The sequence below is a fragment of the Mastigoproctus giganteus genome, chromosome 5 (assembly GCF_048544385.1).
Source record: "Mastigoproctus giganteus isolate SK-2022 chromosome 5, ASM4854438v1, whole genome shotgun sequence".
Classification (NCBI taxonomy): domain Eukaryota; kingdom Metazoa; phylum Arthropoda; class Arachnida; order Uropygi; family Thelyphonidae; genus Mastigoproctus; species Mastigoproctus giganteus.
The window spans coordinates 134,435,511-134,458,591 of NC_143579.1; the positions used below are offsets into that span (position 1 = coordinate 134,435,511).

Sequence of the window (23,081 nt, forward strand, 5' to 3'; positions counted from 1 at the left end):
GAAAATTTGAGATTCTAAAATAAACAATATGGCTTCACTCCTGGTCGTGGTACAGAGGTTGCTTTAAAATCCTTGTTTAAATTTATTATAGATTCAAATGCAAAAGATGTTCTTGGCATTTTCGTTGGTTTTGAAGGGGCTTTCGATAATATCTCTTGGGACAGTGTGTTATTAATGCTTTGCCTCACAAAATGCTCCCATCAGTTTTATAGCGTAATAGGGATTATTTTAAGGAAAGATCTTTTACGGTTAAGTCTAGTTCGAATTCTGTAACTAGATCTGCTATTCGTAGGATGCCCGCAAGAATCTGTTTTTTGGCCACTAATGTGGAAATTGGTATTAGAGAAATTGGTTACAGAAGGAATTTCATGATTGCCTATTTGGATTACTTCGTATTCTTAGTTGAAGGCTCTTCGTGGCTACAAATTGAACAATGATCTAATGAAATAATAAAAGATCTAAATGCTTGGTGTGACTTCCATAAATATCCAGGTCAAAAACAAAACTATTATTGCTAAAGGGGAACCTATCTGTTCGGAGAGAACTTCACGTGCTGATTGGTTGTGAAAGTTTAAAGTCCGTTCAGAATATTAAATATCTTGGAGTCTTCGTTGATAGACGTCTTAGATTTGACACCCATATCAATCTTCTACCTGAAAGGGTTGAAAAATTTGTTAACATAAGTGTAAGAATTACTAGGAAGGATTGGAATTATTAAAGGTAGGGCACTATCTCTTCTTTATGACTGTGTTTTCTTTCCTGTTTCTTATGGTATCTCAGCTTGGATAGACTGTATTAATTTAAATATATATATATATATATATATATATATAAGAAAACTGTATTCCATTCATAGGGTGATGCTCCTGAAGATGGCTTTGGTTTGTAGAACTGTCTCCACTGATGCGCTACAGATTGTCACAAGGAAAATGCCATTTGGCCTCTCTCTGATTTACAGAGTAGTGACTTTCAACATTCGACATGTAACTCCTTTTATTATTCGTGATTTCGATTTGGCTAATGATCCTAAGATTGAGGCAAAGCGGATCTTAGATATCTTAATGACTCTTTCGAACCATAGATGGGCTAACTGAAAAAAAGGTGAAATAAGTTGTAGGTTCTTTCCTTCTGTTGTTGGGCTAGAAAAATGGTTTGTGCCTAATCTACAAACTATATTTTTATTCACCGTTCGTGGCTCATTTTTAGCAAAACTGAATCAGCTGTGTGGTTCAGAAAAGTAGCAGTGCCCCCGCACGGCTCTGGAGACATGGAGTCGTGATTTTTATTATTGTCATGAGTACTTGGATCTCAAAAATGAAATTTTATTTGACTGAGGATGATGAGGTTCAATTAATTAAGACTGACGAAGATTTTCATGCTTTTAAAAATTTTTCCAAGAAATTATTCCAGAGAAGATTAGTGCTGCTTGCACTTGAGGAAATAACAGTAGAAGGCTTGTAGACTATTGACATGAATTCTGTGTAACAGTTAAAGATGCTAAAATAAACAGTCTAATTGACCTGGTGATCATGTTCCTTTGTAAACAGGCTAATGTTATTGGACAATTTATGTAGTTATTTGTCTTCTTCTCATGTAGCCCTCGTAAGATCAGTGGCTCTTTGCGCCACGTTTGGTCTTATTCATGTTATATGGCTCATTGTGTCATGTGCTTGTTCTGTGTTTGCTTGTGCTGCAATTTATATTTCTGATTTATATTATCTGTATATCATATGAATCTGTATATTATCTGTATATCATATGAATCTGTATATTATCTGTATATCATATGAATCTGTATATTATCTGTATATTATCTGTATATCATATGAATCTGTATATCATATGAATCTGTATATTATCTGTATATCATATGAATCTGTATATTATCTGTATATCATATGAATCTGTATATTATCTGTATATCATATGAATCTGTATATTATCTGTATATGTATATAGCGGAGTTGCCAGTTTCTAGTTAGGGGCCGCTTGCTAATAAAATGAATGAAATGTCTTCCAAGAACAGCAGCTTGCCTCACCAGTTCAATTTAACTTCAAACCAGGGTTGTGCACTCAAGATGCTACATATTGCCTAAACAACCAAGCCACGCAAAAAATCTCGAAGTATTGTGTAGCAATCGTGGTGGACTTTTCCTGGGCATTTGACCATCTATGGTGGCCCAGCGTGCAGCGTAGGCTCAGGAAGGAAAATGTCCCCGGCAACCTATACAATTGTCCCTCAATAATCGAAGATTCTAGGTGGCCAACAAATATCAACTGCTGCACAGATACATCCACCGAAGCTGTCCCCAGGTCTCGGTCCTAGGGCCTTTTCTTTGGTCCATCGTCTTGAATGAGTTCCTGGGGTTGGATCTGAGCGAGGTCCGGCCCCTGGCATTTGCTGATGATTTATTCCTGATCGGGGAAGCGGACACTAGAGCAGCAGTTCGTGCGCCCTCCACACCATCTGCCAAGCTCTCCTGTGCCACGACAAAATTCGTTTGACAGAGAAGTGCCATTCATGTATATTATATATTTTTATTGTATATATAACTGTATGATTTGGCTTGCAAATATAGTTAATACTGCGTAATATGAGCAAGTGTAATAAGATATTTACATTTTTAATTTTACAGTGGGCATGTAACTAATTATCTATTCTAATGTGAATCCCTGGTCTTTGGCCGTGACGGAACAAATGCAACTTCACTTACATATATGTACAATATATTCATTTAGTTGCAATAAAGAATTTCTCTCTCACTTAAAATCATAGTGAATGCAGCATTACGCAAATTACAAAATTTGGCAGCCACACACAACCTAAAAATCTCTGGAGAAAAGACAAAAGCAATATCACTAAAAGGAAAACTGCAAATCAGGAGACCGCATACTATAAAACTAAACAATATCCAAATCCGCCTGCTCCTGGAGGTTAAGTATCTGGGAATTCAAATCGATTCTAGCCTAACATACCACAGAGTTGAAACGTCACTCTGGGGTTGCTGCTTCCCATATGTAGTACTTTAACATTGACAAATGTGAAGTACTACATTGGGAAGCAACAACCCCAGAGTGACGTATCAACTCTGTGGTACACTGACAGTAGTAGAGAACGAAAAGGACCTCGGGGTAATTGTGCAGGCAGATATGAAGTTTTCTGAGCAGTGCAGACGGTCTGCAAGAGTAGCTCATAGTGTCTTGTCAATGATATATAGGAATTTTTCTAGCAGGGATAAGGAGGTGATTTTCCCCTTATATAAGTCAATGGTCAGGCCACATCTTGAGTACTGTATACAGGTATGGAGGCCTCATTTTAAGAAGGATGTAGAGCTGCTGGAACGAGTACAGAGAAGGGCAACAAGATTAGTGAATGGAACGAAGGGTTGCCTTATGAAGAAAGGCTTAAATTTTGCAAATTACGGTGTCTGGAGACTAGGCACCTGCGAGGTGATCTGATTGAGGGGTATAAAGCCTTGAATGGTTTGAGCATGCTCAATGCTGATGGAATTCTTCCCCTTGATCAGAATAATCATTTGAGAGTGCATAAATTCAAATTGAGGAAAGACAGATGTAGGATAGATGTGCGGAAGTTTGCCTTTAGTCAGCGGGTGGTTGGTTGGTTAACAGACTTCCATCCTTTGTTGTGGAAGTTGATAGCCTAAATAAATTTAAGGCTGAGCTGGACAGGTACTTGGAACGAACGGAGGGGTGAAATGGGAGCGTGTTTTTTTTTTTTTTTTTTTGGCTGATGCTGCATAAACTTGCTTTCTTGCATCATATGCCTCTACTAATGCTAATGGTAACCTTCCACGCCCATCTCAAATACTTGTCAGGAAAAATCCAAAGATATACAGCCATGGTAAAATGCATAAGCAGAGCATATTGGGGCGTAAAATCCAAGACCCTCTCTCTCATCTATAGAGCAGCCGTGATCCCAATTTTCACCTACGGAGCCTCTATCTGTTGCACCAAAGCAACCATGGAGAGAAATAAACGCAAGCTGGATTCCATACAAAGATTCATGCTACTGTCCATCTTCAGGGCGTGCAGAACAGTCAGCACCCCATGCACTCCAAGTTATAATAGGCTGCCTCCCACTGTACCTTGAGGTAGTTAGAAGAGGACTCTTCACTCGACTCAAGAAAGGGATCCCAGCACAGGTTCTTGATTTGCAACCACGTAGAAACGATCTAAAGAGAGAAAAGAGCCGAATTACCGATCACCTTGTGGATCAGTGGCAACGCTCTTGGGAATCCATAACAAAATAAAACATCACTAGACGATTCCTTCGGCGTATCGATCAGACTTATCCAAAGACCCTTCCCTGGTTTACGCCTGGTCTCTATTCAACCTTTATCATTAAAGGTTGAATCTTGGATCATTCCCTATCTGGTTGAATCATGGATCATTCAAACAGAAACTAACTGCACTCGGTGTGAAAAGTGATCCCCTCTGCCACTATGGAGAGGAAGAATCATGATCATGGAGTCACTTAGTCTACGAGTGTCCTTGCTAAAATTCCTCACGAGGATCCATTGCAACCCCCCAGAACCAAGAATTTCTCCTACTCCAGCCATATAAATGTCTGACAATATTCGCACAAGAAGTCTTCGCCATAAGGAAAGCTAAGATCGCAGAGCACACCGCGACGCAAGGACTGCAGCAGACCTAGACTGATGTGGGACAATACCCCTCTCCAAGGAACACGTAAAGACAAGCCTATGCCAATCCAGATGGGGTATGATCCAATTACTGGCGCGAATTTGCGCGGAAACTGCTGTCGCTGGAGTGTGGGATAAATTGTGAGCCCAATATGGGCAGTATTGCTGGCACTCTCCGGAGTGCGGAATCAACTTGCAAGTCCTCAGGGGTAGCTGGTGTGGGATTGTCGTTTCTATCGTGTCAGCGTGGATCCCCAGAGTACTATCAGCCTCTGGAGATCACGCGAGGAAGTCTGTCCCCGTGACTTTTATTCCTTTTCCCGTACCCTTACTTCGCCTTCTATGGGTGGCGTAACTACTGTTTCAAGCCACCCAAAGCCACCCTCATTCGAATCTCCCATGCAACCTTCACACTTTCTTCTTCTTTTTTATTCTCTATTCTTCTTTCTTCTTTTTTTCTCTCTCTTCTTACTTCTTTTTTTTTTCTATTAAAATTGGCCTCTGTCAGGAAGCTCAGGCTACCTTGGCAGAGGCCAGCCTGAGTATGATGAGCAGCCTGGCTCACTCTCCAATGGCGGTGGCAGGCAACGTAGGGTCTCGCTAGGGACCCTGCGGCCAAGCAGCCCGAGACAACACAATACCACATAAACCTGACACAACACTTTTTATATACACTTTTTCTGGCTTTTGCAGTGTTTGTTCTGCATTCCATCACATACAGCGCAGATGTGGGAAACCACCGGTGGTGCCTGACCTGCTATGCCACAATGTCTTCCTAGAGCTGTATTTCTTCACAGCGTACATATGGCGCAGATGTTGAAACCATAGATGGCGCTTGATCCTAACACTGTGCCTTCCTCGGGAGACTCTCTCCGCCTTTTCAAAGGCTTGAACCTGCGTCATACGCCATGCAGTATGATTATTATTTCTCTTCGACATCATCCATCTCAGGAAGTGGACCTGTTTAGCTTCGGCTTATGTCCCGTGGTAGTGTTAGTTCTTGGGAGTGACACCAGATTGGCGACACTGTCTACTTTAGCCATCACTCCGACTTTGGGGAAGGTAGGTCCTCTGGAGCAACTTTTGCGATTTTTTTTATTTTTATTTTTTATTATTGTTTTAATTTTTTAGTATTATTATTATACTGGTCTCCCAGTGTGATGGAGACGAGTTCGCTTTCGCCAAAGCGGGACTCGAACCCGGGTCTATCAGGATGGTGGTTCAGTGCCGTAACCAATGGGCCGTTGCGCCGCTTAATAATAATAATAATTATTAGTATTATTAAATATTATAATGATAATAATAATTATTATTATTAATTATAATTATTATACCTGCCTTTATCTGGATTCCACCCCGTGAAGGATACCGCTACACAGGGTGGTTATTATGGTTGACTGTTGATCGAGAAACTCTGTGACCAAACTACAGGAGTTCAGGATTGCGACTTTTTGGAGTGTAGGTGTTCTCTTGGAGACCTCTTGCTGCTAGGCTCTTATATAGGGTCTTTGGCACCATGGCTGTGGTTGCCACGATAACATGATTATTATTATTATTTATTTCATTTCATTTAATTAATTTATTTATTTTGTTCAAATAAAATCAGTTTCCATTCGTTTTAAAGGTACGCTGAGGACGCGGAACAAATTTCCTATTGAGGAAAGTTAATTTAGGGAAATTTTGAAATCTGGAAATGGTAAAATATAAATGGTAATACAGTACTGAGTTTGCATTTAATATCAAATTCAAAAAATTGAATTTCATGTTAAATTTGATAGAATATGACAATGAAAAGTTTGCGACAATTGAATAGTGTTTCATTTATCTTTTCTCGGTCGCGGTAATTAAAAAAATAAAGAAAGGAAACAGCGTTTTCTTTTTTGGTGTTGGCATCCATTTATCATAATTTCTTAGACTAAGGCGCATTTAGGGCTAGAGCCTCAAGCTGCGAACAAATTTAGACTATGTATATAAAGTGCTTAGCATCATAATACACAGCCATTTCTGAATAAACAGAAAATTTTTAAGGTGGCATCGTTTTAGGTTATATCTCATATTGTGAATACCTTCACAACGAGTTGCCATGATATTGCACTACTTCGAATAAGTAACGCTTCACCTAAGGAGAAGACTAATGTTACTTATTCTCAGATAGGTACCACCACCCAGACAGCACTGTTTCAGGACTATTTGGCCCTTCTTCAGTGAGTGGGTAGGTACCCAAGTGATGCAATGATGGCAAAAACAGTTATGAAGTATAACTCCACAATATGAGAGATGCCTGATGGTGTATGATGTATTTAGACTGACTCCTTAGGTGAAGCGTTACTTATTCGAAGTAGTGCAATATCATGGCAACTCGTTGTGAAGGTATTCACAATATGAGATATAACCTAAAACGATGCCACCTTAAAAATTTTCTGTTTATTCAGAAATGGCTGTGTATTATGATGCTAAGCACTTTATATACATAGTCTAAATTTGTTCGCAGCTTGAGGCTCTAGCCCTAAATGCGCCTTAGTCTAAATACATCATACACCATCAGGCATCTCTCATATTGTGGAGTTATACTTCATAACTGTTTTTGCCATCATTGCATCACTTGGGTACCTACCCACTCACTGACGAAGGGCCAAATAGCCCTGAAACGGTGCCGCTAGGGGGAGCTTGATGATGTCCGGAGTTTCCAAGAATAGATAACAACAGCCTTCTCCACTGGGGAAGCGTTGCCTATTCGAGGAGTTTATGAGTTTTTGAGTGGTGTGAGTTGAAGGAGTTATTGTCCCTTTCATTCTTCTACACCGTTTCTTTTCCTCTTCCACTCCTACTATAACTTTCCCTCTACTTTTTGCTTTTCTAAGTCTAATAGGGACAAGTGGATATTCGAGTAGATATTCACATACATACATAAATAGCCCTGAAACAGTGCTGCTCGGGGGAGCTTGATGATGTCCGGAGTTTCCAAGAATAGGTAACACCAGCCTTCTCCACTGGGGAAGCGTTGCCTATTCGAGGAGTTTATGAGTTTTTGAGTGGTGTGAGTTGAAGGAGTTACTGTCCCTTTCATTCTTCTACACTGTTTCTTTTCCTCTTCCACTCCTACTATAACTTTCCCTCTACCTTTTTTGCTTTTCTAAGTCTAATAGGGTCAAGTGGATATTCGAGTAGATATTCACATACATACATAAATAGTCCTGAAACAGTGCTGTCTGGGTGGTGGTACCTATCTGAGAAAAAGTAACATTAGTCTTCTCCTTAGGTGAAGCGTTACTTATTCGAAGTAGTGCAATATCATGGCAACTCGTTGTGAAGGTATTCACAATATGAGATATAACCTAAAACGATGCCACCTTAAAAATTTTATGTTTATTCAGAAATGGCTGTGTATTATGATGCTAAGCACTTTATATACATAGTCATAATTTCTTTTAATAATTTCGAACGTTAAGAAAAATTAGTACTGCAATTTGGATGCTGGATCATATTTTGTCCCGAAATTCCAGAGTTTTTAATCTTGTCAAAAAACTTGAGAAGGATTAGAATTTTTTTGTAAAACAAATGTTCTGATACTTTTATTTACATTTAAAAGAACTGATTATGTGGAGAATTTTCAGCTCTTAGTGAATTATTGACTAATGAAGAATAATAAGAAATAATATATAAAAATAATAGAATAATGCTAAGTTGGAAAATAATAAAAATCGCGATAATGTGATTACGCCATTTCTGTTAGAGATGTTTCTGAAATAAACTGTACGCTAATCAGAGAGACACAGAGATCGGTGTATAACGTCTTTTATGCAGCGTGCGTAAAGATAAATTCTACATTCAGCACAAGCAATCATTGTAAACAAAGAGCATTGCAAGCGTTTTTATTATAACAATTTCTTTCGATTTTAATTAAGGTAAACTCTAGAAAGCAATACAAAACCAAAGCATGTTTCATAAAGTAACATTAATAAAAATATCTCAAGATTTTTGAAAATGTATACACTGTATTGCACAATATCAGTATGAGAACTTACACGTCAGAGATAATTATTTATGCTTAGTTCAAAGATCGAGTAAATTTTACTCGTGGCTGCCATTTGACTTGCAGTCCATGTATGTGTGCGCGGTATGTGTAGATTTATTAGTTTCCAAGGTAAGCTGCAAGAAGACGGGAAAGGGCTGAATCCGAGTTTGATCCTTTAGGTGGTGTGCCAGGTGGAGGGAGTACACCACTACATCTGGGTCCGTCGTTGTCGTACGGTTGGCACAAGAGGTTGGGAAGATCTGTGAGAGCTAGTTTGAGCATTTTCGCACCAAGATCGACTGCTTCTTTACCACATTTCTTTTCTAAGTGGCCCTTAATGCACTTCATTAGTCGTTGGTAGCCACTATACAGAAAAAAAAATCATAATTTTATATTTTGTAGAGATTACACATATTATTGCATCTTATACGGCTACCAGATGCGCAACTAAGGATTTTGAAGCCTGTGGCCAAATATAAGAAATGAAATTTGGCCACCTTTGTTTTAATAAGTCTAATTAAATTATAATTATTAAATTATAATTCATAAAGTGTTGAATTTTATATAAAAATGGAAGATTTTTATAATTGATCATAATAACAAAAATCGCCACATTCTTAAAACAAATTAGATTCAATAATATTAACCCCTGCCATATTGTAGTTACGCTTCTGATGACTAAATTAATTTCATTTCAGTGAAAATATCTTTAGAGAAACAGGAAAACTGATACTATAAATAATAGGACGTTTTCTAATGCATTAAATTATTCATGAATTTGTGAAAACAAATAATGTATTATGAAAGTAATATTATTATTTATGAAAACAAATTTTAAGACCTTTATATAATTTATATAAAATTAAAATCGTTAATTATTAATAATTATTACAATTAATTGGTAATAACTGCTACAATTAATTGCTAATAATTGTTAATATGTATTTCGCTGTTACAGGCTACTTGTTAATGCGATTTAGGAAGTGCTGCCATCTATAGAAATTTGTAAGAAACTTACCAGCATCCGATTGCAACTCGTTTGTCATATGCTGCGTCATCTAGAGTTTCTACTGCTGCTTGCATGTCGAGGAGACACGTCTTTGTGTCTTCACCATTGATTACTTCGCCAATACAAGTAGCATACTTTAGGTAATCTGGAAAAATATAAAATATATATATATTTTTTTTTATCTCTTAAATATACTGTATTACAAAAAACAATGCGAATTGAATCTCTTCTTTACAAAAGAAAGCGTAGATGAGAGATACAGTTGTACAATTCATTTATCTATTTATACTTGGGACATTGTGCTTTTATTTTTATATATATATTTTTTTAAGTTACTGGTTCTGGCATCGAATCTGCCGATCGCTTTTTCAGTCATTTCTAATAGAGATAGAAGATGAAAATTTTCTACATATTCCTAATTCGCGTGCCAATGCATTCTATCAAAATTTGAGCTAAATCTATCAAGGGGTGCACCGTGCGGTCATTGCATTTCATATATTGTCTACCTGGATTTATACCTGACCCGGATTTCGGACCTTTTCCACACTTCTTATATGATTAGAAGAGTGTAATTTTTTAAACAATCTCTTTTGACGTAATCATACTTTATTTACAAAAAAATTATGAAAATTTCTATTCATAAAATAAAAAATAATATAAAAAACAAGTTTTTCAAAAACATACCTTAATTCTGATAAAAAATAAAGTATGATCTTTACCCCTGCAACATAAAATGCCTCATTTTAAAAAACGGTAAAGGCCACACCTTATATTTTATCGGAATTAAGGTATATTTTTGAAAAACTTGTTTTTTATATTATTTCTTTTTTTTTTTTTTTTTTTTCAAAATGCCATAAGGATTTTATTATTGGAGTCCTAAACTTTTAGGGGTAGATACATCTACCCCTAGAAATAAATAGAAATAAATAAGTAGAAATAAATTCAAATATCACCATGATGAGCACGTTGGATTGCACAGTGGTTTCTTTCTCGATGGATGACATGTGATGCTGTGGTGTTATTGTGGTTCCAGGGCGTGTAGACTGGCTGAGGCATCCGCTTTACTATTAACAGCTGTACTTTTCTGTACTAGTGTAACTTTTCACACGCTTTCCGCTGATGTTCTCTTTTTTTTCTCTTGAACGAAAGTTATGGATACTTCATGTTTTCTACATGTAATCCTATGAAGCAATCTGTAAACTTAGAACTTTTTTCAGAACTCCATGAATGGAAAACGGGTGTCATGATCGTGTTTCGCACCCTCTAAAAATCCCTAAAAAGTGTTTCTTTTCGGAATGAGACGACACCTTTTTCCAGCTGGTTTACCCCTTCGGCTTTTCATCCCAAGCTTCTACAACGGATATCTCCTGAACGTCATCCTATCAGCGTGATTCAACAGTTGGTGTCCTTCGAATTGTCTGATCATCGAACACCTGATCATATACTTTATTTCTCATTTTACTGGAAATTCTTTTACTACTAACTACCAACATTTCGGACTGAACACACACATTGCCAAACATTACTCATGCCATACAAGAAAACTGGATCACAGCCAAGTGGACCCTAAAAACACCTTTCAAAATGCAGAGCATACCCAGTATCCAAAAAAGAAAACCAAGACTGTTTACAGGGTCACCTATCCCCATGATCCAGAATCTGCTAATCATTAAAAGAAATTGATATATATATATTTACTCGTACATACTGCACCATCATACGATATACTAGTATTCAATAAAACACTCTTTATACGTAGATGAAATAGACTGCTTTACAATTTTGTATGGAACGAAGACACCAATTGGAATTTCCATGCTGATTACAGTAACTCAGAGCTGTCCAAAGTAGGTGTCACCAAATTTTGTATCGGGATCACAACAATTTGTTGCAAGACAATTCGTTGTACGACAGCTCGGTGAATGACAATTCGCTGTATGCGACAATTCAGTGCGCAACAGTTCAGTATACGAGAACATTTAGTGAATGACATTTCGCTGTTTATGACAATTTGGTGAAAGACAACTGGTGGCAACAACAATTCGGTGAGTACGACAAATCGATGAATTCATTGGGACAAATCGATGAATTCATTGGGACAAATCGATGAATTCAGTGTAAGGGAAAGCAGGACAGAAAATTCAAACTTTTAATAAACCGTGCTGTAAATGATGAATTTAGTGATCGCGATATCGTTCTTGATATGTTATATATTTTTTTATGGAGCGTGCTAATCACTTTCATTTTTTAGGGATTTTTTAAATTCTATAGAGTGATCACTGATAATGTTACTAACAACAAATTCTAAATGGGAAGCATTTAAGAAATTAATTTTGGAAGCTACAAGTCTTTTCATACCAACTAAGAAATACTATTCAAGTTTTAGGCCCAAATGGATGTCAGATGAACTAATGAGACTCGTAGCAGAGAACAAAAATGCATGATATGCATACAAATTATCAAGCGACACAGAACCTTATGGTAGATACAAGCTAGTCTGTAATTAAGTCACAAAGGAGGTTAGGCAAGCGAAAGCAGATTTCCAGAAATCTTTGGAAAAGGATGTAAAGAAAAACAGCAAAGACTTCTTTACTTATATAAACTCTAGAAGGAAAGGGATAAATCAGAATGGTCCTCTTGATATCGATTGTTTGACTACAGATGATCCTGTTCAGATAGCTGACAAACTAAATGAGTATTTTTACATTCACACGTGAGAAATTCTGTAGAGAACTGGAGAACAGGAGCTTATTAAATTATAACAGGAAGTTACATGATTTTGTAATAACTGAGAACAAACTGGAGGAGAAATTGTTGAAGTTAAATCTGCGAAAGGCACCTGGGGTGAATGGGATCTATCCAGTTATATTAAGGGAGGCAGCAAAGGAAGTAAGCAGGCCCATGATTATGAGAACATCTTTGGACTCAGGGGAGGTCCCCACGGACTGGATATGTGCAAATTGTATCCCCAATTCACAAAGGGGGATCGAAAGGTGATACGAATAATTACAGACCTGCTAGTTTAACTTCTGTTCCGGGGAAAATAATGGAGTCACTGGTTGAAGAAGCACTTCAAGATCATCTGGAAAAGGCTGCAGTTCATACACAGCATGGGTTTGTTAAGGGGAAGTCTTGTCTAACCAATTTGATTGGATACTATTATCTGGTCACAAAGGAACTGGATGCAAAATATAATTTTGGTATCATATAATTGCACTTCAGGAAAGCTTTTGATACTGTTCCACATAGAGGACTACTGTACAAATTAGAGCAGTATGGCATTATATAGAGTACAGAAAAGGGCAATAAGACTGGTGAGTGGAACAAAGGGGTGCACTTACCAGGGAAGCTTAAGCAAATTCTGCAAATTGCAGCCTCCAGAGACTAGGCACCTGCGAGGTGATCAGATTGGAATGCATAAGTACTTGAATGGTTTGACAGACTCAATGCTGATGAGATTCTTCCTCTTGCTCAGATTACGCACCTGACTGCAGGATGGAAGCCACCTTGGAACCCACTGCAGGATGGAAGCCACCTCAACAATTCATGCTGAGGGAAATGGACCATAATCTGCCACGCTGATCCAGTGTGGGTTGGCAGATCGATCTTATATAGCAGTCAGGGGCTTGAACCCCGGTCTACTCAAAGAGCGTGTGCTACTGCACTCCCGCTTCTGACTACTCGGCTACGGCGTCCTCAATAATCTGTATAGAACCCTAAATGTTTTTTTCAAAAGATTGTAAAAGGACTGAGGAGTACCGTTCAGCAGAATTACTATGAGCCCCAGTTCATTGTGCTAATGACTGTATCTATATAATTTTTCCTTGTTATTTTCTTTTGCATTTTCTGATACTGTATTTTATTCCATGTTACTATCTGATTTGTTTTATTGGATGTCTGCATGAGCCACCCTCCTAAATATTTTCTGTGTAGGAGTGTTTGATGAATTAACTACTACTACTACTACTACTACTACTACTACTACTACTACTACTACTACTAATAATAATAATAATAATAATAATAATAAAGGGGCACGAAGGCCCAGTGGTTACGACACTGGACTACCAGCCGGATGGACCAGGGTTCGAGTACCGGTTTGGCGGAAGCGAACGCGGCTCCATCACGCTGGGAGACCGGTATAATAATAGTAATAAATAATAATAATAATAATAATAATAATAATAAATTAATTAATAGTAAAAAAAATAAAAAAAAAACATAGTGAAAGTTGCTCCAAGGGACCTACCTATCCGAAGGTCGGAGTGGGGGCAAATGCAGATTGTGGCGCCGTCTGGCGTCACTTCCGAGAACTACAACTAGACATACGCCGAAGCTAAACAGGTCCACCATCCATAGATGGATGATGCCGCAGAGAAATATTAATCATACTACATCGAGTATGGCCCGTCATGATATCAAGAAGGATATCATGACTTCGTCTCTTTCCACTTCATGACTAGAGGACGAGTGGAAGAAGGCCCTAACAGAATTCGAAGGAATCGATCCCACAAAGACTCACGTGATACCGAAGCAGAGGCCGAATAGAACCTTGTGGAGAGTCATAGACCACTTCAATCGGCATATAATACTGCATTACCTCAACAGCAATGATGCAACACTGGAGGCCATCCACACAGCCGTGTATTGTACTGCGGTAGCAGCCATGAGGATTAATGTAAAAGAAACGAGAGACCAGCAGCAGAAGAACCGAAAACGGAAGGAACCGCCAGCTTGGGAAAGAAGACTTCAACAGAAGATAGAAGAATTAAGAGTCAATTGGCCCAGTACCAACGGGGCAATAGGACTAAGAAATTAATTGGAAAAGTGAAGAGAATCCTAAAGAGAGACAGCGTCCACAGCACACATGAGACAAAAAAATCAGAGAATAGGAGAGTACTTGGACACATTGAAGCAGAATCTCCTTGCACTCAGCAAGTGACTACGCCGATACAAAGAGCGCTCCCAGAGGAAAATAAACAACCGAATCTTCGATGAGGACCAAAGTGACCAAACGGACCACCTGAGCAGAAGACGATTGAGGAGTTCTGGGGAAACATATGGAACAGGGAAGTAAGACATAACAGCTGAGCCCCCTGGGTAGAACTAGTATATCAAGAAAACTATGGACGTACAAGAAATGAGAGAGTTGGAGACTCGGGAAGAAGAAGTAAATCAGACGATCAAGAACTCTCGCAGCTCGCGAACTGCAGTAATAGATAAGTCCACAACTACTGGTACAAGAAGCTCACTTGCACACATAAGCACCTGGCAGAACAGTTCACCCGAATGATAAGGCACCCAGAGACAATCCCGAAGTTTCTCAGATATGTGATCAAGGAATCACATATCTGAAGCCGAAAGAAACAAAGATACAAGAAACCCGGCGAAATATAGGCCAATCAACTGCCTGCCAACAATGTACAAGATCCTGACCAGCTGCACAACCAGAAAGCTATCAGACCACTTGGAGAGCCAGAACAAAAGGGATGAACAGCAGAAAGGATGCAAGCAGCTGAGCAAAGGAATTAACCATAGATGCCACGGTTATGGAGCAACCCTACAAGAAGCACCGCAACATGTACACAGCCTACATCGATTACTGCAAAGTCTTCGACTCCCTGCCTCATAGATGGCTAAGAGAGAGCTGAACATCTACAAAGTCAATCCAATAGGGACAAACTTCCTAGGAGAAACGATGGCGAAATGGAAACCACCATAACGGACGAAAACATCACAACCAGGCCAATTCCCATCAGGAGAGAAATCTTTCAGGGAGATGCCCTGAGCCCACTGTGGTTCTGTATAGCACTTAACCCACCATGCTCAACAGTAGCAAGTACGGATATAACCTCAAAGAAGGAAGGAAGAACCTGTACACCCTCACCCACCTGATGTACATAGATGGCATCAAGCTCTACGCGTGAACCGAGAAGCAGCTCAAGCAACTTCTCCAGATCACCGAAGAATTCAGCAATGATATTAGGATTGAATTTGGTCTAGACAAATGCAAGACCCACGGATTGCACCAGGGAAATTAATCAACCGAAACTACCAGTTGCAGATTAGTAAAGAGATCGAAGCCATGGCCGAGGGAGAGGCTTACAAATAATTGGGGATGATGCAGACTCAGCATTTACAGCACAAGAAAATTAAGGCCTGCCAGGCTGAAAAATACCATCAGAGACGCTGTAAGATATAAAATATTACAATAAAATATTTTTTACACAGGAGAGATTAATTAAAAGTAAAGCTTCTGGTATAACAATATGGGGCGGCGAAACCTTACCAGTCACAAATATTATTTAAGAAATGGGTCACTCGCTAGGGATTAAATTATACAAGGTTACAAGAAAGGAGGAGTAAGCATGAGAAAAGACAAGTAGCAGATGGGTTACACTTCAACTCCGAGCACACGGGAATAAACCAAATGATGACCAGATGACCGAGTTTGTCGGAACATTCCTTTGATCGGTAACACCTGGAGACGAGACGGGAAGTAAATACTTGACAAATGCTCGGATTAGAATTAAGACTGGCGTCTGGCTGTCGATGATGGCAAGTTTTGTGGATCTTGCGAAGTAAAGGTGCTAAGTAACCAGAGAGTTGCGCAAATGGCGGCGGACTTCAAAGGGACGGACAGCCTGAGAAATTTACAAATTTATTAAAATGAGAGGTTGCATCGAGCACTGAAGGGACAGCTTGGGAAAGGATAACATGGGGGAATAGGACAGTGAGAAAGGTTTGATAAAATGAGAAGATTGGTTAAGACCAGGAACTAGGGCAGGTCCGGAATATAGAGGCGGTACGGGATTAAGACGAACAAAAAGAGAGAACCGGGGGAGAGAAAAAAAACACAGAGTTGAGGTTTTTGTCGGTGTTTGTGAAAATGAGTTAGGCAGAAACACAGAGTTGAGTTTTTGACTGTGTTAGTGAAAAAATGAGTTAAAGAAAGACAAAGTTGAGATTTTTGTCGGTTTTTGTGAATATGAGTTAGTCAGGGAGACAAAGTTGAGATATTTGTCGGAGTTAGTTAATATGAGTTAGTCAGAGACAGAGTTCAGATAATTGTCGGAGTTAGTGAGAGAAGATCCCTGTGAAATTTTCTTCTTGTGAATCAGTTTTTTAAAATAAAAGGTGGGGCGGGGAAGTGGGAGAGAGAAAAAAGTAACGGAGAAAGTAAAGGAATGAAATGATAGAAATCAGCGAAGGCAAAAGTGCCTGGAAAAGGAGGAAGCCCCTTTCGATGAAGGCATCGAGTTCCGATGTCCCAGATGGTATGAAACAGCCCCTGTATCGAAACTAACAGGCGATGAAGGCAAAGTGCCAGCCTAGCCCAGTAACGACGGAGTAGGACCGTACGTCAAAGAGCCAGCCCAGACCAGATAGCAAAGCGAGTTTAAGCAGAGTAGCAGAACTGTAACCCGCACGAAAATCCTCTGGAAGTCCTGAGATGAATGCCCTTGGCAAACGATGAGGACAGTCCCAAACAAGGAGCGGAAGGTCCCAAGACAGAGAAGTCCAATTCGTAAAAATTAAGTAAGTGACTAGTTATATATTATTCTCACTTACCCCTAAAGGACTGTAGGAACCCTAATATTAGATTAGTAGAAGTTTAGAAAGATACTAAGGGAAGGATGTACAAAAAGATAAAAATATATACATAAATATAGAGATAAGTCAGATGATAGTTATGGTTTTGATTAATGTATGATTAGACATATGTAGAAAGGTAAAAGAGAAAAATTTTATATTTGTTTTTAGTTATTGTCTAACATATATGTATTATAAATTTTGGAAGGGAAGGGTACAGAAATACAGAGAAAGGAATAGCCTTCTGAAAATAGCTAACCTTTGGAACAAGCATTAGTCCAGAAATTGATGTCAAATGTACGATTTATCTTGATTAGAGAAAGTTTGTGAAATTATATTCCCCAAGACAAAAAGGGGCACTAAATAAATCAGGAGTTAAGAATGAAATTCCTAAATCAATTTATAAAGTAAGAATTTGACTTACATAGGAGAAAGGGTGTTAACTAAACCTTTTAAGTATTTATTGATCATGTGTGAAGAAAGAAGAAACTATAGCAGTTTTCTGTAAGGATATTAATTATGTTGTGTAGAAATAAATAACCCTTCTAGTGTAACCCAATGTACTAAATTGCATATATATCTGATGCTACATAGGCAAATTTGAACAATATTAGTATGTGCCTGAGTTTTGATCACTTTATCATGTTGTATATATATATGTATGTAAATAAACTATGTTATTTATTAATTGGTGAATTTGTTATTCTTGAACACTCAGCCTTTCCGAAGGGAATTATACATAATTGAGAAGTTCCCTTGAACCTGAAATTCTCCTGTGAATCCAAAGTCAGATGTGTAAGTGGGGATATAGACAAGGGGTCTATATATTTATTAGGGAACAAAACACCATATTTAGATATTTAAAATAATTTTTTTAAATTAAAAGAACCCCCACAACTCATAAGCCTACTGAAAGCAAAGCTGAACGGAGGGAACACAGTTAAAGCCATAAACACCTATTCAGTCCCAGTGCTAACATACTCCTTCCGAGTCATAGATTGGACTAACACCGAGCTGGAGGATATCATGAGAAAGACAAGGACAATGATGACCAAGAGCTGCTAACACCACCCTACATCTGCCGTGAAGAGACTGACAATTACCCAGAAAGAATGAGGAAGAGGCCTGATAGACCTCAGTCTATCATGCTCCTTGACAATTTAGTCAATGGTATTTTGCTGTATGTGACAATTTGGTGAAAGGTATTTTGTTATATGTGACAATTTGGTGAAAGGTATTTTGTTGTATGTGACAATTTGGTGAAATACTATTCGATGAGTAACACAATTTGGATATGCGCTACAATTCGATGTATCACACAGAGATCGTATATTAACAAAATCAGTGAAGTAGAAGGTTTAGGTAACTAGCGAAATGTTGATGACTTGGAAAGGAGGAATGTAGAAATTTAGAAAAAAGAAAATAATATATTTTTATCCATTTATTTTGCAAAACAGGATTCGCGCCGATCCTTCTCATAGTTAATTTTGAATTTTATTTGAGCGTGGTGGGTTGGCTTATTGGTATTTTGAATGGAAGGAATGGATCCTTCTCATAAGCAGGTTGGAAAGTGAATAATTACCTAGTTCAGTATGACCATATTGTAACACCTTTAATCTAGATAAGATTATTTCGGGGGCAGAAACCAGGTGAAAAGAAAAGAAATAAAGATTATTACTGTGAAAGTTGTTAAAGCCATACTCTCTTTGATACCATGGACTGGATGAGGGTTGCAATGACAGAAGAAACTCATATACATAGGAAAGGAAAGTTAATGAATTAGGTTCCTTTTTCTTTTGCAGAGAACTCCAAAGTCTGTTCTATTCTTGTTGTTCTTATTGCAGTACTCTTTTAGGAGCATCACCGGCTAAGACCATGTTGCTCCGCGTATACTGTTTGTAAATTGCTTGTGTTCTGAGGTCGATTTTCTGTTCCCTAGACGAAAAACCCGTTTCCGGGAGAAAAAACCATGCTGTCCTTCACTTTTACGCCTCAGACCGACTAACACAGCCATGTTGTAAAAAAAAAAAAAAAAAAAAACCTATATAACTCTTCGCATCATTGAAGGAATCCGAACTCGGGACTTTTACGTACGGCGTGGCGAAGACGGTTTCTTATATGCACTGTGTTACACGCAAGAGCAAAAAAGTTTAGAATGCGTTGTTGTAACCAATAACTTATGATGGAGGCTTTATTGGTTCCAACAAAGGCTAAGTAAGTGAACAAATATGAAATTTAACAAGAGTCTTATTCAGCTCAAATATGAGCGAAGTTTGGTTCACTTTTCTATTTCTATTTTATTCTTCTATTTTATTCAACTGAACAGAATAAATTCATTTGAAACGTCATGTGGAACATAACTATAGTTTCTTACTGTTATATGCTGCAATTAAGAAAACTATGTCAGTAATTGAAAAAGAAATACCGCTTAATTAAAAATAAACGGTGTTTTGTGAATATGCATATTCAGTTCAGCACTTTTTCAGAGAATGACCAGAGAAACACTTTAAAATCATGTTTAGCTGTTATTTATTTATTTATGTGGGCAACTGACTTGGCTAAACAATTCTGTGTATAAAGAGAAAAAGAATTCATTCTGGCTTGCTTCCAGTTGACAAGAGAAATTAGTTAATAACATAACTATATAAAAAAAAAAAAAAACCTCTTAAAATTCTCGATTTTCTTAATTGCAAACATGATTTCGGATTTTTGTAAACAAATTCGTTTCGAAACTCGCTTTTGCTGAAAAGAAAAGAAAATTTAGTTGTTGATATCCTTGATTCAAGTGGTACAACCGGTAAAACTTGGCAGAACTTTTCTCAGAAACATATAAATAATACATATATATATATGTATCACTTGTTCATCAAGTTTCTAGCCAAACACCAGCATATGAAGCTCTTGCTGTTACTCTCAGCTGTCTGTGCCGGTAGCATAGTGGAATCATCACCCTCCTCCCATACCGGGTGGGAAAGGCCCAGGTTCGAATTCCGTCGATAACGCGAGAAACTTTAATGGGCCTTTTCCCATTCCGTGGGTGAATTAATCAGGCTTAAATCGGAAAGGTTTTCCACCATAAACTGGAGTTTTTTTGTCGTCTAGCAAAAAGGCGAATCGACCCGAGAACACATGCAATTTACAGACATAATATATAACATAAAAAAAAAAAAATTGATTTTTTTTTTTTAATTATCATTAAAAATTATAGCCCAGACATGCAAAATAGACCAGATGGCGCCCCAGCCAACTGTAATTTCGGCACTGGACTGATTCACGGCCTTTCTTATACCGACCACAATCCATAATGATTGCGGGTACCTATGCACTGATGCCTACCTGTTGAGCTTTGGGTTCCAATCCTAGTTTGCTGTTAATACCAATATAAAATTAAATTAATGTAATTTTCAGTTATATTATAATTAGGATACCTAAAACTGAATATGATAAAGAATTGAGTAAAACTGTTATTTGAACTACAGAAACGGGTATGCATGAGACATTCATTTAGTATGGCTATCTGTCCGCTTAAAGCCCCTGAGGAAGTAGCGGAGAGATGGCCATACTAAATGAATTTAATTTTTCCCAATTTTATTCCTAATTTTCCCATTTTTTACTATTTTTCTTTTCCTTCACTAACATTATATTCTTTAATAATTTCTCATTTCCTGTAACCTTTTATATTCTATTTTTATTCTTTTAACTTTATTTCATTTTAATTTTTTCAATATAGATTTATAGGCGGACCGACATCTACTGCACACTAAATTGCTAGACAGCACAGTTAGGCCTTAATGCCTGAAATGCGTCCCACCCAAACATAAATTACACCACAACAGCAAATCCAAAAATTATAGAGAATCATGCCCTAATACTATCAATGTGCGTATAAAATGTTTAATTGATAATTTCACAATAGCATTAATGCTACATAACTACAATCACAAACACACACAAAGTTTGTGTGTTTGTGATTTTACACACAAAGTTTGTTCGTTAGAAAGTAATAAAACTTAAAATTAGCGATTAAGTGTATATATATAATTTTAATAATACATAACACATATAATTGACACTTTAACTATATTTTACCTTCCGCTTCTTAGAAAATTGTTAATCTATTTTATATTTACTGTACTCTTTACGCTATGATGGTTATTTATTGTCCACTGTATCTTGGTTGTATGCAGTAAAAAGATTGTTTATTTATTTATTTATATTACGAAAAAAATTATTATTAGCAAAAATTTATGCCATCTCACTGTCATGGTATGAAAGTTATTGTTTGATTAAATTTTTTTGCAACTTACAAGGCTCATTAAGCTGTCACGTGCTTCCTGCAACTCGTTGTTTAAAAAAAAAAAAAAAAAAAAAAGATTAGCTGATTTGATTTTCAAGGGAATTGCCTCATAAGCACTAGGATTAAAAATACAATGACAAAGGGACTGGACCTGGATCTTTTCTAAATTACTTGCCTGTTCGCAACGGAGCACCTGGAGTGCAGAAACCATTAAGCAGACTTTCAGAGCCTTCGAGAAGATACACAACTATTTGTCGCTGCAGAGGAGTCATACATTTTTGAGAGTAATTTCCAAAACACGCATTAGCCTCCGTCACAGATCTGAAAAAAAAAATTATAATAATAAATAAAACAACACGTTAATTTTACAATTTACATTTAGAAACACCGAATACGCTTAGAATGAAAATATAAATAAAATAAATATTAGAGTTAGGATTACTCGAGAATACTTATCTACCAATGTGTATTATGTCTGTAAATTGACAAATCGTCAATTTACGTCCACAAAAACAGACACCTGAGCAGAGAATGCAATTATGTGGTTGGCTTTCCTGTTTTGGTGGACGGAAAAACCCTGCATTCAGGGAGGAAAACCTTGCTATCTTCGTCTGAGACCAACTAAATCATCCCTCGCTGTGTTAAAAAGACAGAGTAAAGTTCCTCTTTTATTGATGGGGTTCAAACCCAGGTCTTTTCCGCCCCGTATGAGGAGGATGGTGATTATAATAATAAAAAAAGCCCCATCGGTGTGAGGACTGTTTAGATTGAGAATTAAAAATGTTTATGCTCAAATAATTTAAGGAATTTTATACGATCTGTCTTTCTCTGTCTCGCTCTCTTTGCACATCGTCTGGAAAAGGCCCGGGTTCGAGCTTCGTTGAGGCAACAGATTTTTTTTTTTTTTTTTTTTTTTTCACACTGTGGAGGAGAAGTTAATCGGGCGGTGGCAAGGGCTGCATGGTTTGTTACCTGAAACTGGTTTTTTCATTATGCAAAACACAACAGCAGACCATAAGATGTGCACAATTTGCAGACCCAATGTACTGACGCCTCATAGCTTCAGTTGTTTTGGAAAATCAAAAAAACAGCAGCAACCGAACAACTAGTGAAACCCATCAAGGTGTATTCATTCTGCGAACAAACAAATAATGATAATTTACATACACAATATATTGACTCCTTTCCGTTTCAACTGCATTGGAGCGAATGCAGTCGATCTCAACCCTTTAGCCAGGCATGGCTTGTGAATAAAAAATTAATGTGAGATATGTTGACCAAAAGAAAACAGAACCAGAATTAATTTCTCTGCTTTGTTCATCAATGTTAAGAATTTATCATAATGCAAGTAATGTAATACGTTACTTAGATTATGAAAACTGACAGCTTCTTTTGTAACCGGCTTCAATTTTTATATTTCGCAGATGATAATTATTAAATTATAATAGAAGGGAGTCCTTTGCTGAAAGCAAAAATTTCTACTGAAAAGCAGAAATTTTCAAT

The 23,081-nt window shown here is 37.6% G+C and overlaps 1 protein-coding gene across 1 annotated transcript in view; it reads right to left on the reverse strand.

The window, feature by feature from the left end:
* Window positions 1-8,663: 8,663 nt before the first annotated feature.
* LOC150085711 (uncharacterized) overlaps window positions 8,664-23,081 on the reverse strand; it is a 29,404-nt gene continuing 14,986 nt past the window's right edge. Inside the window, exons 3-5 of the mRNA XM_090373459.1 lie at window positions 21,754-21,899; window positions 9,698-9,833; window positions 8,664-9,043 (exon numbers count right to left, since the gene is read on the reverse strand). Coding sequence (XP_090229585.1) covers window positions 8,797-9,043; window positions 9,698-9,833; window positions 21,754-21,899 — 529 coding nt within the window. The 3' untranslated portion in view covers window positions 8,664-8,796. The remainder of the gene's footprint in view (window positions 9,044-9,697; window positions 9,834-21,753; window positions 21,900-23,081) is intronic.